The 15,805-nt window shown below is 42.1% G+C and overlaps 1 protein-coding gene across 2 annotated transcripts in view; it reads right to left on the bottom strand.

Moving 5' to 3' along the window:
- The window catches only part of LOC309382866 (intercellular adhesion molecule 4-like), a 35,885-nt gene extending 25,861 nt beyond the window's left edge, over positions 1-10,024 (bottom strand). For both annotated transcript variants that reach the window (XM_081934804.1, XM_081934805.1), the window contains exons 1-2: positions 9,892-10,024; positions 8,864-8,935 (exon numbers count right to left, since the gene is read on the bottom strand). In XM_081934804.1, coding sequence (XP_081790930.1) covers positions 8,864-8,933 — 70 coding nt within the window. In that variant the 5' untranslated portion in view covers positions 8,934-8,935; positions 9,892-10,024. The remainder of the gene's footprint in view (positions 1-8,863; positions 8,936-9,891) is intronic.
- Positions 10,025-15,805: the final 5,781 nt, after the last annotated feature.

The following is a 15,805-nucleotide window of genomic DNA, read 5'->3' as shown; positions in this document are numbered from 1 at the left end:
TGCATTTGTACTTTACAAACCATCACACTATGAACAAAACTTACTCAGTGACACTTTTTATCTCATTTCCTGCGGAATTGTGCATCAAACAGAATAATTTTGCCACAAAGACGCACTTGTTACATCTGGGGGGACTTCATGTTGCTCCAGACAAGGTACAGGTTTTCCCCCTCCTTTTTCAATACCTTGGACATAAAATGCTTGCATCTTATGCTTCACCTGATGTACCTCACATTAAGTTGCCACCCAAACCTTCACTTTTGCAATTACAACAAAATTTGGGATCCATTAATTGGGCCAGACCCTATTTATCCCTTTCTACAAATGACCTTTCCCCCCTGTTTCAAGGCTTGGTAGGCCTTAAACATCCTTCTGATACCATACATTTGAATCAGCAGCAACTTGATTCTTTGGAAAAGATCAACCATACATTACAAACTATATGGGTGGATAGAGCACTCCCACACACTCCCCTTTCATTAGCTCTTCTTGCAACTCCTCAACTCTTGACAGGGACCATCATACAAGTAGTGCTGATCCCAAAACCCAAACTTTATATTTTAGAATGGTTACATCTAGCACATACACCTCGCAACTCACTCACACCCAGAGCAGCCCAAATGGTTTTGCTCATTGAAAAGGCACGAAGAAGAACCCGTGCCTTAATGGGAATGGATTTTGTTACGCTTTACCTCCCTTTCAAGTTATCTCAATGGGAACCTCTTTTTCAAAATTCTACTCTTCTCCAAGATGCACTCACAGAATGGCCTGGTCAAATTTCATGTCATCTGCCAGCTGACCCAAGGCTACAAGTTATTAAGACCATTCCGATACAATTTTCTACACCAATAACATCACAACCCATTAAAGATGCGTTAACCGTATTCACAGATGGGTCCAAAAATCATGGTGCATGTACTTGGAATACACAACAGATATGGCATAAGAAATTGACTGATACACAAACATCTGCACAACAGGCTGAGCTGGCAGCCTTCATTCTGGCTTTGGAATTATTTTCTTCCAAACCTCTAAATATCATCACAGACAGTCTGTATGTTGCTCAATTAACTTTGCACATTTTTGATGCCTATATCTCACCCTCTTTAACACCTTCCCTTTTGATGTTGTTTACACAATTGCAAAAAGTACTACACGCAAGGACTAAACCTTTGTTTGTAGCACACATTCGTAGTCATCAGCATCTGCCTGGGTTCCTATCTGAAGGAAATCACATGGCAGACGAGGCCTGCAAAATGATGCCTCTAACTATTGTTTCACCTCAGCCTGCCCCATTGACAGCAGGTGAAAGTCACACCTTTTTTCATCAAAATAAAAAAGCCTTGATGAAGCAATTTGGCATATCAATGGCAGAAGCAACTGCCATTATTCAACAATGCCCCACGTGTAGTCTCCAAGCCAATAGTATCCCGCAAGGAGTAAATCCAAGGGGTACTGAGGCTTGTGAAACTTGGCAAATGGATGTCACTCAGTATTCTCCCTTTTCCCCATGGAAATACCTTCATGTTTCTGTGGACACTTTTTCAGGTTTTATTATGGTAACCCCGCAAAGGGGTGAAAATACCAAACAAACAATTAATCACTGTATTCGATCTTTCGCAACATTGGGGTGTCCAAAAATTTTAAAAACTGATAATGGTCCTGCCTATACCTCCTCTGCCTTTGCTGAGTTTTGCTATAGGTGGTCCATTACTCACAAATTTGGAATTCCTTTTAATTCAAAAGGACAAGCAATAGTAGAACGAGCAAATAAAACCTTGAAATTAGCTCTTGATCGGCATATGGGGTCAAAAGGGTTACACCCCCCCAATCTCCCGATGTTGCAAAACATTCTAAATACTTGCCTTTATACTATCAACTTTCTTAATCTTACTGGCACACCTGCCTCCTCTGCAGCCTCTCGTCACTTTTCTAAACCTCCTCTCCCTGCCTCCCGACCTCTTGTTTACTACAGGCAATTGCCGGATCCACAGTGGAAAGGTCCGGCACAATTGATCACTTGGGGAAAAGGCTACGCAGCGGTACAAATTGACGACAAGACTCTCTGGGTTCCTGCTCGTTGTGTTCGTCCGTATCACCGCATACCAGAAGAAGATCAAGATGACCCTGCCTTTTCTTCTCCCCCTGACATATCACTCCTTTTTCTTTAAACTCTTTCTCTCATTGTTATCTTATGCCTCTGCTCGCTTTGTTGCTCACCCTCAGGTGATTTTTGCACCTCTTGACACTCATGTGACTTTTGTGTTCAAAGACACTCTTCTCACTGCTTGCCCCTATGCCTTGCAGCATCAGGGCCAATTTCTTTTCCCTTCTTTAAAACCTTTGATATTAATTCAATACTTATATTATGACTCTTGTCAAGTTCGTCTTTCCTTACAAGTAACTCCTCAAACTATTAGCTCCTACTCGTGCATCGGGTTTTTGTCCAATAACACCCATTTTAACCAAACTGTTTATCTCTACTCAACACCCTCTGTGGCTTATCCTCCATTATCTTCAATTTTTCTTTCTTGGATGACTCTTGTCCACACCTCTTCACACCCCTCTTCAGGAACTTTGCTTTGCCATTTTTCATGCTGTTTTCCAGAGCCATGCGATGTGAATACTTGTTTGAGGAAAGCCAAAGAAATTCCAGACTATGTACCAGGAGTAAGTGAGCCTCTCCCAGAAGCAAGGATTCGCCGAAACGCACCTGACTTTCCAAAATACAACTCCCTCATACGAACACACCAGGTACGCTACACCTTCATACAAGGAGTGCCATATGCTCCCACCATGTCTTGTCGACAACGATCTCCTATCAAGAAAAAAGGTACTTTTTGGCGATGGTTTTTTAACAACACATGGCTTCCTGAAGATTCAGAACATTATTTACAAACATTTCATTTCCGTACTACTCAATTGACTGTCAAAAACCCTAAGGCAGTAGATTTGGGACTATATCAGTGTGAAATTACCAAGATGGTTAAAGGACTTGCCACTTCTGCCAGATTGACCTTATTGTTGTTTCAGAAACAATCCTTTCATTCCCCACGAATTCGATGTGCTGCATCACTTACGTCTAACAATCAAAGTTGTAGTGATTGCATCACCACCACAATACACAGTGGCAAGGTCTCTAAGACTTTGATATATCATACCATCAAACCTGAACATTGTCAAATTACTAGTCCATCAACTTGTAGAGTTAATAATACTGTTTATCACATGTGTACCCTTAACAACAAGATTCAATGTTACAACCCAAAAGAAGCGAAAGCCGTTACTACATATGTAATGTCCATTTACACCATTGAATGCGGTAGACAAGAATTACTCAACAAAACTGAGTTTAAATCCCTCAACACGCAAGTCCGCCTCAGCTTTGACGCTTGTTTAGCAATCAATCGCAACTGTTGGAAATCAACTTGTGGGACATTACAATGGGAAAGGAGTCTCATGCTCCAACGAAAATACATGTGCTACAATAACAAAGGGACTTGCTCCGACCGGGACACTTACAGCTTTTGCCCATATTGGTCCTGTGTCAGCATGTGGTCAGGGGATCCACCTGGTGGAAACCATAAATGCAAGTTGGAAACGGGCATAGCCAACAGCAAGTGTCCAAGAAATTCGTGCAACCCAATTACCATAACTTGCACACCTACCAAAACGTGGGAAGTAGAATATGGCTTGGCCATAGAAGCAAATGGTAGAGACCCACATATTGCGTTACGCTGGACAGTAACCAAGCAAACTAGGCAACTGTGAACAACTAAAGGACTTTTTTGGTCATTTTATCAGGAAATTGAGAAATTTAATATCCCCGAAATACCACAACATGTTACTAACACTTTTGTCCAACTAGCAGAGGACATTGCTAACACATTGAATGTTACTAATTGTTTTGTATGTGGGGGAACCAACATGGGGGAAAAATGGCCCTGGGAAGCCCAAGAACTGAATTATTCTAAAATATTGGAAATGGACAAGCTGGGTAATTTGTCATACACACAAGGGAAAGATGGGGACTGGACTCTTACAATAAATCTTGTGGGAAATGTTTGTTTCTCCAGACCTGTTGGTTCCAAATGTACAAAAGTAGGGAACTTAATTTGTACTGGGAAATGGGAAAATGGGATATGGTGGTCAGGAAAAAAAAGCTCAGCTGGACAAGACGAAACTGCTTTGTTTACAGTTATAAACATGAAAAAGTTCTTGACAAACCCAAACAATCAATCACTCACATGGTTAGCACCCGATGGGCTGTATTGGATATGTGGAAAAATGGCCTATGGACACCTCCCAGCTAATTGGTGCGGAACATGTGTCTTGGGCATTATTAGACCTGGATTTTTTCTCCTCCCACTAAACACACGACAAGTCTTAGGGGTCCCCGTTTACGACGAGATAGGAAACCACCGCAGAAAGCGCGAGGACGTTGTTTCCTCTATAAGTAAAGTTGTCGTGGGAGGGAACCAAGGCACATGGGGAAATGATGAATGGCCAGCTGAATGTATCATACAAGTATACGGCCCTGCCACATGGGCCGAAGATGGTATGTATGGATACCGCACACCCATCTACTTATTAAACCGACTTATTCGTTTACAAGCTGTAGTAGAAATAATAACAAATGAGACCGTCAAAGGCTTGACACAATTAGCCAAAGAAAGTGTAAAATCTAGAACATACATAATGCAAAATAGACTTGCACTAGACTACCTGCTTGCTAAAGAAGGAGGAGTATGTGGAAAATTTAATTTAACTAATTGTTGTATTGAAATTGATGAAAGTGGTAAAGTAATTAAGGAAATTACTGACAAAATGATGAAAATTGCCCATGTTCCTGTACAAACATGGAATGGATTTGATTTTGGAGGTATGTTCGATGGTATTTTACCCAAATTCCCAGGTTTAAAAGCTGTTTTTATATTTGTTGCAATGATTGCTATGGGATGTATACTATTACCCTGCTTATTGCCTATTTTTGTAATCATGATAAAGCATAGTTTGAATGCCATTGCTGAAGCAAAAGCTACTGCACAAATTAATATGATGCTTGAGAATAATGCATATATATTGGTACCAACAGATGAAAGTAAGCAACCCTTGCTACATTTCTCCTCGGATAACGATTCGGAAGATGACGCTGACAGAATGGTAGGTGCGGACACAGGAAGCCTGGGGTCAGAGGGCAACTCGCGACCTGAAATAGCACTCACCTCCATGGACGTAAAAGCTCCATGTTTTCAGCTTTAATAAAGTAAAAACAGAGGAGATGTAGCGATTATGTTTAAAGTTGCTAGCTGCATCACATTCTTGCTGAGCCTGCACAAAGCCTGCTCAAGGTTCCGCTCTGCAACATTTTCTGTAACATCTTTCTGAAACAAGTGAACAAGCTTGCCCAGCAACAAGTATTTTAACCAATCATGCAATAACACGCTGTAAAACAGAAACCTTTTGTATGTTTTCAATAAATACCGTCTCAATCGGCCGGTCGAGGTCTTTTCATCTCGCTGAGCTGGTTGGTGCGTTTCATCACACCATGGTGTCCGTTCTTCCTTGGCAGTACCAGACCCGCCTAACTTAGGCGCACCCCAGCGGGGGTCCCATAGCCGAGCTCAGACGCACCCTTGCGAGGGTTCCATAGCCTAACTCAGGCTCACCCCTGCGGGGGTCCTAATGCCTACCTCCGGCTCACCCTTACGAGGGTCCCAAAAGCAGACAAGGTCGTCGCCGCGTGGCAGCCAGCCGCGCAATCACATCTGTCTACTTGTACAGCTTGCCTCCAGAAGTTGTGAATGCCCCAACACTGGAAGTCTTTAAGAAGATGTTGGATAGCCATCTGTCTGAAACGGTATAGGGTTTCCTGCCTAGGCAGGGGGTTGGACTAGAAGACCTCCAAAGTCCCTTCCAACTCTACTATTGTATTGTATTGTATTGTGCTTATTGGAGGCTTCTTTTTGCGTTTTTCAACATCACTATTCAGTGCAGAACATTTCTTACCTTCCTATTTCATTATTCTAACAATAAAAAGAGCCGGTGTGATGCACAATAGTGGTTAAGGTACCAAGCTAGAAACTGGGAGCCTGTGAAATCCTTTGGATGTCCTGCAGCCAGTCATTCTCTCTCAACTCTAAGAAGAAGGGAAGATCTCAAAAAAAAATAATCTCAACAAACACAGTGGCATTACAACTGTTAACTGATAACATGTAAGACATGTTGTAAGGCCTGTTCTTTCTCCTTTAATCAAGGAAGTGAAGACTCTTGAAACTTTGCATTTCAAAAGGATCCTTTTATTGAAAAAGAAGTGATAACTGGGCAGAAGCAAAGCAGGATCTGGGGTCCTTAAGGCAATACAATAGGGATAAAAGAAGTTAGAATCCCCTCCCAACCGTCCGGTGTGGATTTGGCCAATCCGCAGGTGTGACGATGTTTTTTGTAAAGGGACACTCGGGGAAAGTGATAAGAAGACATTCTTAGGCTTGCTCCCTCAGCCATGCAGTCCACATGCCCTTGCCCTCCCTACCCATTCCCCGAAAAGTGAGGAAGTGCCAGGCCTCCAGGCGCCAGACTAGAAGTTATAAAACAATTAATTACATGGTACAGGATATATAGGAAAGAAGGATAGAAAAGTCTAGACGAAGTATAGGGCCCCCTTCTTCCCCTGGAGAATGGCAGATTGACAGATCTGACACATGTAATCTGTCTCATATGTAGCCTGCATCTTATAACCATCCCCTCCCTTTTTTGCCCCAATTTAAATCTTCCCTCAATCTAGCCACTCTATGCAGATGAGAAAGTGAGATACAGCTCAGAACAGCTATACCTTTTTTTATTAAAAAAGTTTTATACAAACAAATTTTCCCCCTTTTAATCCCCCCAGCATACAATGTAAATCTCATACAGATGCTATGCCCCTCCCCTCCCCCCAATCCCCCCCAAAAAGTTCTCATTCAAATATTATACTAAATACTTTACCCCCTCCCCTCCCCCATCTTAAAATAGATTACTCATTCACATATTATACCCCCTCACCTCTCAACAAACATAATATAAGTTTCTCTTAAAGTAACAATAGCCCATTAATCCCATCTTCTAAGTTAATTGAACATATATAAATCATAATATAAATTTCTCTTAAAATAACAATATTTCATTAATCCCATCTTCTAGTTTAATTACGCATATATATTACCCCACCCTCCACCCTAACCCACCTCCACCTTCCACTCAACCCCCCCCTGACTTCCGCTATACACCACTCTAACAATTCCAAGCAGCCCATGTATTATTTACTCGAATCATCTATCAGTCTAAACATTCTTACCTAAAGGCTACATAATACCTCCTAGTCTGGTATTTATTCTGTATGTAATCAATCCATTTTACCCATAGAACAGCTATACCTTTTAAACAAAACGTTGGAAAAGGTGCTACTAGACTCCTTATTTTTTTCCTCCCTCTGAGTGTGTTCACTTGTTTCCCTTAGCTAGAGATGGAAAGAACCGGAATGAGTTGCCCCCGGTTTTTCTATGGGAAGGTAAACTGGAAGACCAATCCTCTGACCCTTGACCACTGAACATGCTGAAATCCAGAGAGAACCAATTTAACTTTCCTAATTTAACACCCGTCTTGTTCCAAGATCTTCGTGATCTTGGGCCCATCACTATTGTATAAACTAAAGTTCCTCACAGGCATGCCATGGCAAGGACAAAAGCAAGAACTCATGTTAAATTTCTTGAGCTTGGCACACTGCGGCCATATTTGCAGTGTGCATTTATAACATCCAATCCTTACATAGTATGGTTGAGAAATGTGTTATTTCACCCCTCAGGAGGATGGTTTCTGTTGGCCCTGATAATGGCCTGAATGCGAAACACTACCCCTCAGGATATTTTCTGAGCCGTATAGATTAGAAGTGGCAACCTTCTTCTGAAATGGAAAGGCACCAGAGAGGGTTGAAGCATTCTGAGTTTTCTTGTCTCAAACCAGAGGGGTGGGATGCTAGCTGGGAAAGACCCTTTTTATTGAAAAATATCATTCTATCTTTTATAATTAGTTTATCCCCTAATTAACCCAATCTTATAATTTATTTATTCACATTGTGATGCTAATATCTGGACCTTCCACTTGTGCAGAAGACAGGAAGACTTAATAACTTTACTATTATTACTAAGAATGTGTTTATCTACTTGTAGTTTCTGAAGATTCTTCCCAGGTACATCATATTTACAATATTTATATATCGGCAGCTCATGAAATTAAATGAAAGATATAGAACCATACAATAAACATACATTGAAAGAAGACCATATCCAAGGAAACCTAGGTGTGTGTGTGTGTGTGTGTATAGGCATACCAGGGGTTGTAACACAAATACATACATACATACATACATACATACATACATACATATACATACATACACACACACACACACACACATACATACATACATATATTTAGAAATAAACTAAAATTAAAAGTATAACCAGAGTACAGCACTTAGAAAAATTAAAAATTAATACTTACTTTTTGTGCTACCACTAACAAAGCACTTTCGCTATTGTCTGTCTTGAAAAGAGATCTAGGTTTCATGTTGTTAATTTAAAGACTCAATTATCCACATATGGACAATTCAGAAAACGAAGGGGAGCATTTCCTAAACTGACTCTTGCACATAGGTTGGGATATAATGCTTGTTCCTCACCAGCCTGTTGAATGACACAACAGATGCTGTAGCTTAAAGCACATGTTGGGTCACAGTTTAGAAAGCCAAACGAAAGACCTTCAAGGTGAATACAAAGTCCAGAACGGAGATTAGGTTCTGCATAGATTCTAGCGACAGGAGACTTACTTGAAAGAGCCAAGAAGAATCCAATGCAACACAGAAAGGCAGTGAAGAGCTTCCAGGTTTTCACCTCCATGGCTAAAAGGAAATGGAAAGAAGCAGCTCATTAACTAAGAAAATGTGTCCTTCAAAGATTACACTAGAACAAATCACCAGGAACAACTGCGAAGGTGAAGACCAAACTCAGTGCCAACCTCTGACTCCAGGACTCCATTCCTGCCCACACCTTTTGGCACGTAGAGAAGTATTTGGAATCTTCCTTGACATGCTGTCTAGAAAACATGAATGCAAGATAACCAGCCCTGAATGTTTCCCTGTATTCCAACATGCAAATGAAATATTTTAGTTCCATGTTTCTTTTCCATTTTTTCCTCTTTTGGTGATATCGGGTTGGGCTTTTGTTCTCCCAGCTAATTTTTCCTTGTAAGCTTAATGACTTGTTGCAAGTCTTGGAACAGTTTTAATATGTTGCTATTGCTGGTTTTTATTCGACACTTTAGATGTTCTGGTTTCTTCTTCACGTGCTTCACTACTGTAATGTTTGAATGTGGATTTGTTTTTGCTTTTTGCTCTTTTTTTCCTGCTTCTTATGCCATTAAGTATGTTTTTTTAAAAAGGATCTTTCCTTATCTTTTGTAATTACTGTTTTTACTGTTTTTAATTGTTTTACAATTTGCTGGGGGCGGGGGGGGGGTCCCCCCTGAAAATCAAGTTGCAACCTCTGCTCCAAGTACTTCTTGGGTTTTCTTACATCCCCTAGAGCTGCTTTTTCTTCCTACACATCTCCCCCTTTTCTCCCTTGCTTTGTGACAAGAAATTCAGGACACTTTTATTTTCTCCCCATCAAAGCCTTCTGATATGAAGGAAGCTTGAAAAACAAGCCTGCTCAAAGCATCTTTCTACTTTGCTCCCATAGCCTATTCTCCACCCCTTTGCCAGCTTAGATCCATTTGGCTGATTCCCTGTGAAGTGAAGGTTTTGGTGTCCTCCCCATATTGAGATGATAAAGAGATTCAGAAGGTTTTATCACTTACCTGCATTGGTGGCAGAAGTGGCTCAAAGGAGGAAAAGCACCTGAAGAAGGCAAAATGGTCTCCGAGTGGTTGGTGCTGTTGCTACAAGCCTTCTCCAGTCAATGGCCCAGGAGGTTTCTGTTACTAGTGGTAGTAAAAGCCAGGCAGGCAAAACCCTTCCTGTTAGGAGAAGATAAGACCACCAGCTTTTGAGTTCCTAGAAAGACAACTCTGAAGGAGAAGCTCTTTGCATTAATAACAAATACTGGGCGTTAACACTACTCTTAATAACACATATTTTATTATTCATTATATATTTTGTAGCTGCAGCACTTTTGGGAGAGTAAGCCTTGTTGAATAGAAATGTATTTCCTTTCAAGTATTGGCAGATCTATCTCTTCCATGGAAATCAATAACATCTTTTCAAGGGGAGGGGAGGAAGGGATGTGCACTACAGCCTTCAAAGTCTCTGCAGCTCATTCAAGTCTGTCAGTTGGTATCATTTGCCCTCAGCCAAAGCTGCTCAGTCCAGTCCCTCTTTGCAGTCGCAGAAGCCTGGATCCCATAACCAACAGTTTCAGCTGCGCTCAAATTGTGGAAAGAAAATTAAACCCACCACTTGCTGTGCTACAAAGACAATCAGAAAGTGCCTTCTAATGTACAGTAAATTGATTTCTGGAAATTAGCTTTCTTGTAAGATACCAGAAAACTACAAAAGCCTAGAATTCAATAAAGTGACGACAATTTGGGGATTAAAAAGGCACAGGCAGGATGTTTAAAATGATAATTACTCAATAAAGAAGAGACCAGAAGGCATAATTGTATATTTTCCCCCTAATTTCTTTCTTTATGCTTTTTCTTACTTTGCAACTTTTGTTTGTTCATTTTAACAGTATTGAAAAATACATACAATACATACATTATACATGACAATACAGTATTGTAGCAAAAAATATATATATAGAGGTTTCCCAATACAGCTAATCTGACCTCACTGATCTGTTAAGATGACTGATGAAGACTAAATCAACCAAACAAACTCCTCTTTCCAATGTACTTTTGGTTCATTGTTTGTTTGTTTTATGTCCCACATTTATTATTTTTATAAGTAACTCAAGGCAGCAAACGTAACGTATCTAATACTCCTTCCTCCTCTTATTTTCTCCACAACAACAATCCTGTGAGGTGAGTTGGGCTGAGAAAGACTAACTGGCTCAAAGTTACCCAGTCGGCTTTCACGCCTAAGGAGGAACTAGAACTCACAGTCTCCTGGTTTCTAGGCTAGCACGTTCATCATCTCAACAAACTATAACGGAATTCTCAGAACCTCAGTATAGTCGTTTGTCAAACAGCACAAGTTTGGAAGATCTCCACATTTCTCCTTGCTTATGAAATCAAGGTTTCTTGTAGCCAGCTCCCCACTGCCATCAAGAAATGGATAACATCATCTTCATTATCATTATCGAGAAGGTCAAGGAATCCCACTCTTAACAAACTGATACATAAAGGGAATTCAGGTAGCCTCAAATTATGATCACAATTGAGCCCCAAATTTCTATTGTTAAGTGAGACATTTGTTAAGTGAATTTTGCCCCATTTTATAACTTTTCTTGCCACAATTGTTAAGTGCAGCTGATAAGTTAGTAACCTGGTTGTTAAGTAGATCTGGCTCCCATGCTGACTTTGGTTATCAGAAGGTCCCAAAAGGACACAGGTCATAAATATGAACCAATTGCCAAGCATCTGAATTTTGATCACATGATCATGGGCGTTATGTCCCAGGGGGAGGGGACTTACAGACTGATGCAAGACAAATGGTAAAAGCTAACAGTCCTTATTGCTAACATTTAAGGCTAACCGTATGTGCTAGTTTGACAGCTAGTGCGGCTCCTCAGCTAACAGGCGCAGCAGCTGCCAGCCTTTTGACAGCTCCTTATATATTGGAGCTGGTTTCTCCTCAGCCAATCAGGTCTCAGCGGCCTCTGTGTCAGGAACGGACCAGAGTGAAGCCTGGATGCAGCAATGGGGATGAGCTATGAAAAACAGTCGCATCATATTTTACAGTACCATGGTAATTTTGAATGGTCACTAAACAAACTGTTGTAAGTTGAAAACTACCTGTACAAAGATATCCAGTTGCTAATGCTCCTACACCTAATCTGCCTTTTCCTCTATCAAAAATCCTGGTCAACTCTGCCCCTACTTCTTGGCCCATCAGCCAAACACGCTACTCGCCACTTCTTGAATGCAGGAACAGATGATGTTGTCCTCCTACTCCTACTCCCATCCTTTTGCAAATACACCCCACATCCCACACCAATTTCTTCCCAATTTCAGGGCAAAAAGGGTGATTACTATTTTCTGATCTGAATCATCTTAAACCCTTACGACGGTCGATGGTGTCCTGTGCTTTGCTCTGCTTGGGCAGCAGCTCTACTCCTGGGCAGTCTGGCTGTTATGTCTGCCAATTGACAATTGCTTTTCTTTAAATAATCTTCTGCTGAGCCCAATGGTGGTCTGTTAAGTCTGTGAACCACCCTCAATGCTAGAATCGTATCACTCCATTCACCCTGACATTTCCCAGTTTGCACCCATTTGGGTTTGTGTCCAGGTTGGATGAAGCATGTGTCCCTTGCTTTCCCACACCCTGCCTACAGTACTACAAAGTTTCCCTTCCTTTTCTTTTGTTTTTGACAACATCTTCAAGTGATCATGTAGGACAGGGGTGTCCAAACTTGGGAACTTTAAGACTTGTGGACTTCAACTCCCAGAATTCCCCAGCCAGCTCTGATGTAGGATAACCACTGCTTTGTTTCTGTGACACTGAACTATCTAGTTCTTCCTTGCATCAGATTTTCCATGGACCTATTAAGGAAATGGGAAAGAAGAACCCCACTGCAGTCATTATTGCATCATTGGAATTGCAATGATACCATCAGGGAAGGAAGGAAGGAAGGAAAGAAAGAAAGAAAGAAAGAAAGAAAGAAAGAAAGAAAGAAAGAAAACAAAAGCTATATGCCAAAGGAGGGCTGAAAGCACCCACAAGTATAAACGTTTGGGAAAGGAAGACAAAAGAGAGGGAAGAATAAGTGAGAAGGGAACAATCCTAAGACGAAAAGGCAGGTATTGGTAAACTCAACCTCACCAGAGCTGGTCAGTGAAGTTTTCCTTCCCTGCCTGGGTGGGAAGGGGAAGAAACAGTGACCAATCGAGTCATGGGATGCCAGGAGTCCATCCTGGAATCCTTTGCCAAGTTTTGCTGCAATCTGGACAAGAATTTCTGAAACTGGCTGGAGAAACAATCAAGAGAAACGAGAAGCAACTTGCGCTGCAGGGTGGAACTGCCTTCTGTGAGACTTCCTTGGGAGTGAGCAGCTCTGGTGACTGGACATTAAGCCTTCTTCTTTTGCTCTGGTCAAATTGAATTGTCATCTGTATAGTCCTTGGAATTGCAGATATAGCTGTGACTTCCCAAACCCTTGCCCTAACAGTAGCATAAACTTTATTTCTTGGTCTTGCTGAGATGTGTCTGTCTTCATAATCACTTTGCTGCCATCCCAGGTTCATCTGCATTTTTGCACTCCTTCTACTGTAGGATAGCCTTATCCAAATTCAATCAAGTAGCTATTAAGCTGTTTTTAATTTCCCCCATCATTTTAAATTCAGGTACAGTCCTGCTATTCAACAGTAGATGGCGGTGGCAGATTTTAAAATAGGGTAGCAATCAGGAAGGTAGTTTTACTCTGTTTTAGGTTGATTGCAAAAAGGAGACAATAAATAAATGTCTTAACTCATCCTGGCATTAAAGTATGCCATATACCCAAAGAGTCTGTTCTTTACTTACTGTTATGCAAATGAATGAAGCTAGATCAGGGTTCCACACTTATTCTAGAGAAGAAAGGGAATTGAGGAGAATTGAAATTTACAGTATATAAATATTACGCCATGTGCGGCCTTTCCTGGATCAGGAGTCCCTGAGCTCAGTCATTCGGGCCCCAGTCATCTCTCACTTGAACTACTGCAACGTGTTTTACCTGAGGTTACTCTCGGCCCTTGTAACATCACAGGGGCCAAGAATAACCCTAACACATGTAACTGCTGCATGAGCTTCATTGGCTGCCAGTCTGTTTCCAGGTGCAATTCAATGTGTTGTTAACCGTGAAGAATGTTAGCACCGACCCCCCTCCTAGAAGAGTGACATATTTTAGGAAATATTAAAAAGGCAGAATATTATATTTCCCTGGATGAGAAAAGGAGAAACATGCTCTTGGAAAGCAGCCCCCATCTTTGTTAATAGCCCCAGAAAGACTGGGCCGTCTTATCTACAAAACAAAAGGTCTCCAGGTCCAGGGTGATGGGATTAAGACATGACCCTCCAGGACATAATAGGATTAGCCCTCTACCCATCTAGCAGCAGAGCTCACCACATGGTACCTGGGGATATTACATTACCCAGCACAGTTCAACCAGGCTTATCTCAGACAAACTCCTAGGATTTGCACATGACCCCTACAGTAACCAATAGGATACATTTCTTGCACAGGAACAAGAAGCTCTAGGGCAAGGCCCAAGAGAGGGTATAAATAACACTCACTCTCCACTCCGTGTGTTCAGCTGCACCAGGACCATGTGCTTAATGGTTCTGCTCCATTAAACCATCCTTCAAGCAGCCTCCATGTTTCCATTGTCTTTCTCCCCACTTGGAACTGAACCCAGGAGGACATTTCTTCCAACAATTATCTTTAAAGTCCTTCATGGCATAGATCCAGGCTAGTTGAGGGATGATCTCATCCCACTGGGATTGTACTGTCCCACCTAGGCCAGCATGTTGCAGGCCTCATTGGCCCGATTATTCTGGTTGGTGGGGTCCATGAGAAGGGCCTTCTCTGCCATTGCGCCTGTCCTCTGGAACATCTTTCCTCCCGATGTGAGGTCAACCCTAAACCTCCTGACCTTTCATAAGGACCTAAAGACCTGGCTCGGCCAGTTAGCTTTGGGCCCCAGTGGGACAGTAGCGGGTTCCAGATCCCATTCCAACCGGTACAGTTGGAATGGGCCTGGCATCGTCTACATGGAGGTGCTCAGCACGTGCATGCATCTGGCCATCCAGCGACGCCTCCACAACGCTCTAACTGCTTGGCGGAGCATCGCGCAGATGCTGTACGCGCTATGTGTGGAAGCACCAAAGACTTTAAACACAGGTAAGGAGCAAAGGCGGGCAGGTGGGCCCTCCGGAGCACCGTACCGGAGCAGTACCCAGTGCTCCGGGCAGGCTCCGGTACGCCCGTACCAGGGTGTACCGCCTGCAACCCACCACTGCAGTGGGGGTGCATCACAGGTAATTGATTAACAATGAATCCCACCTCTACCCACCCTGCTCCTGCCCTCCCCATCTGTAACTGGATCATATTATTTGTGGGTATTAATTATGCTTTTAATATATAAAAGATAAAGGTTTCACTGTCAGTCGTGTTCAACTTTGGGGATAGTGCTCATCTCAGTTTCTTGGCTAAGGGACCCAGGGTTGTCTGAAGACATTCTCCATGGTCATGTGACCAGCATGGCTATATACCAAAGGTGCACAGAATGCTATTATCTTCCCACCAAAACGGTACCTATTACTCTGCTTGCATTTGCATGCTTTTCAACTACTAGGGGAGCAGGAGCTGGGGCAAGGAACGGGAGCATATGTATGTGTATATTTATGTACATGTGTACGTATCAGGGGCGGGTTCCTGCCAGTTCTAACCTCTTCTATAGAAGAAGTTCCACAAATCTACAGTGCTGTTTAGAACCGGTGGCAGCTCCCTCCCCCCACCCATCCGCACATCATCAAGATGAAGAGCAAGAGGAGGAATTCTGGGAGTTGAAGTCCACAAGTCTTAAAGCTGTCAAGTTTGAATACTCCTGTGGTTTTTTTTCTAAAGGGTTAGGG

This window comes from Natrix helvetica (assembly GCF_964273705.1).
Source record: "Natrix helvetica genome assembly, chromosome: 1".
Classification (NCBI taxonomy): Eukaryota; Metazoa; Chordata; class Lepidosauria; order Squamata; family Natricidae; genus Natrix; species Natrix helvetica.
Note: the sequence above shows the minus strand (reverse complement) of the source record. Positions and strands in the feature narration are given on the sequence as shown.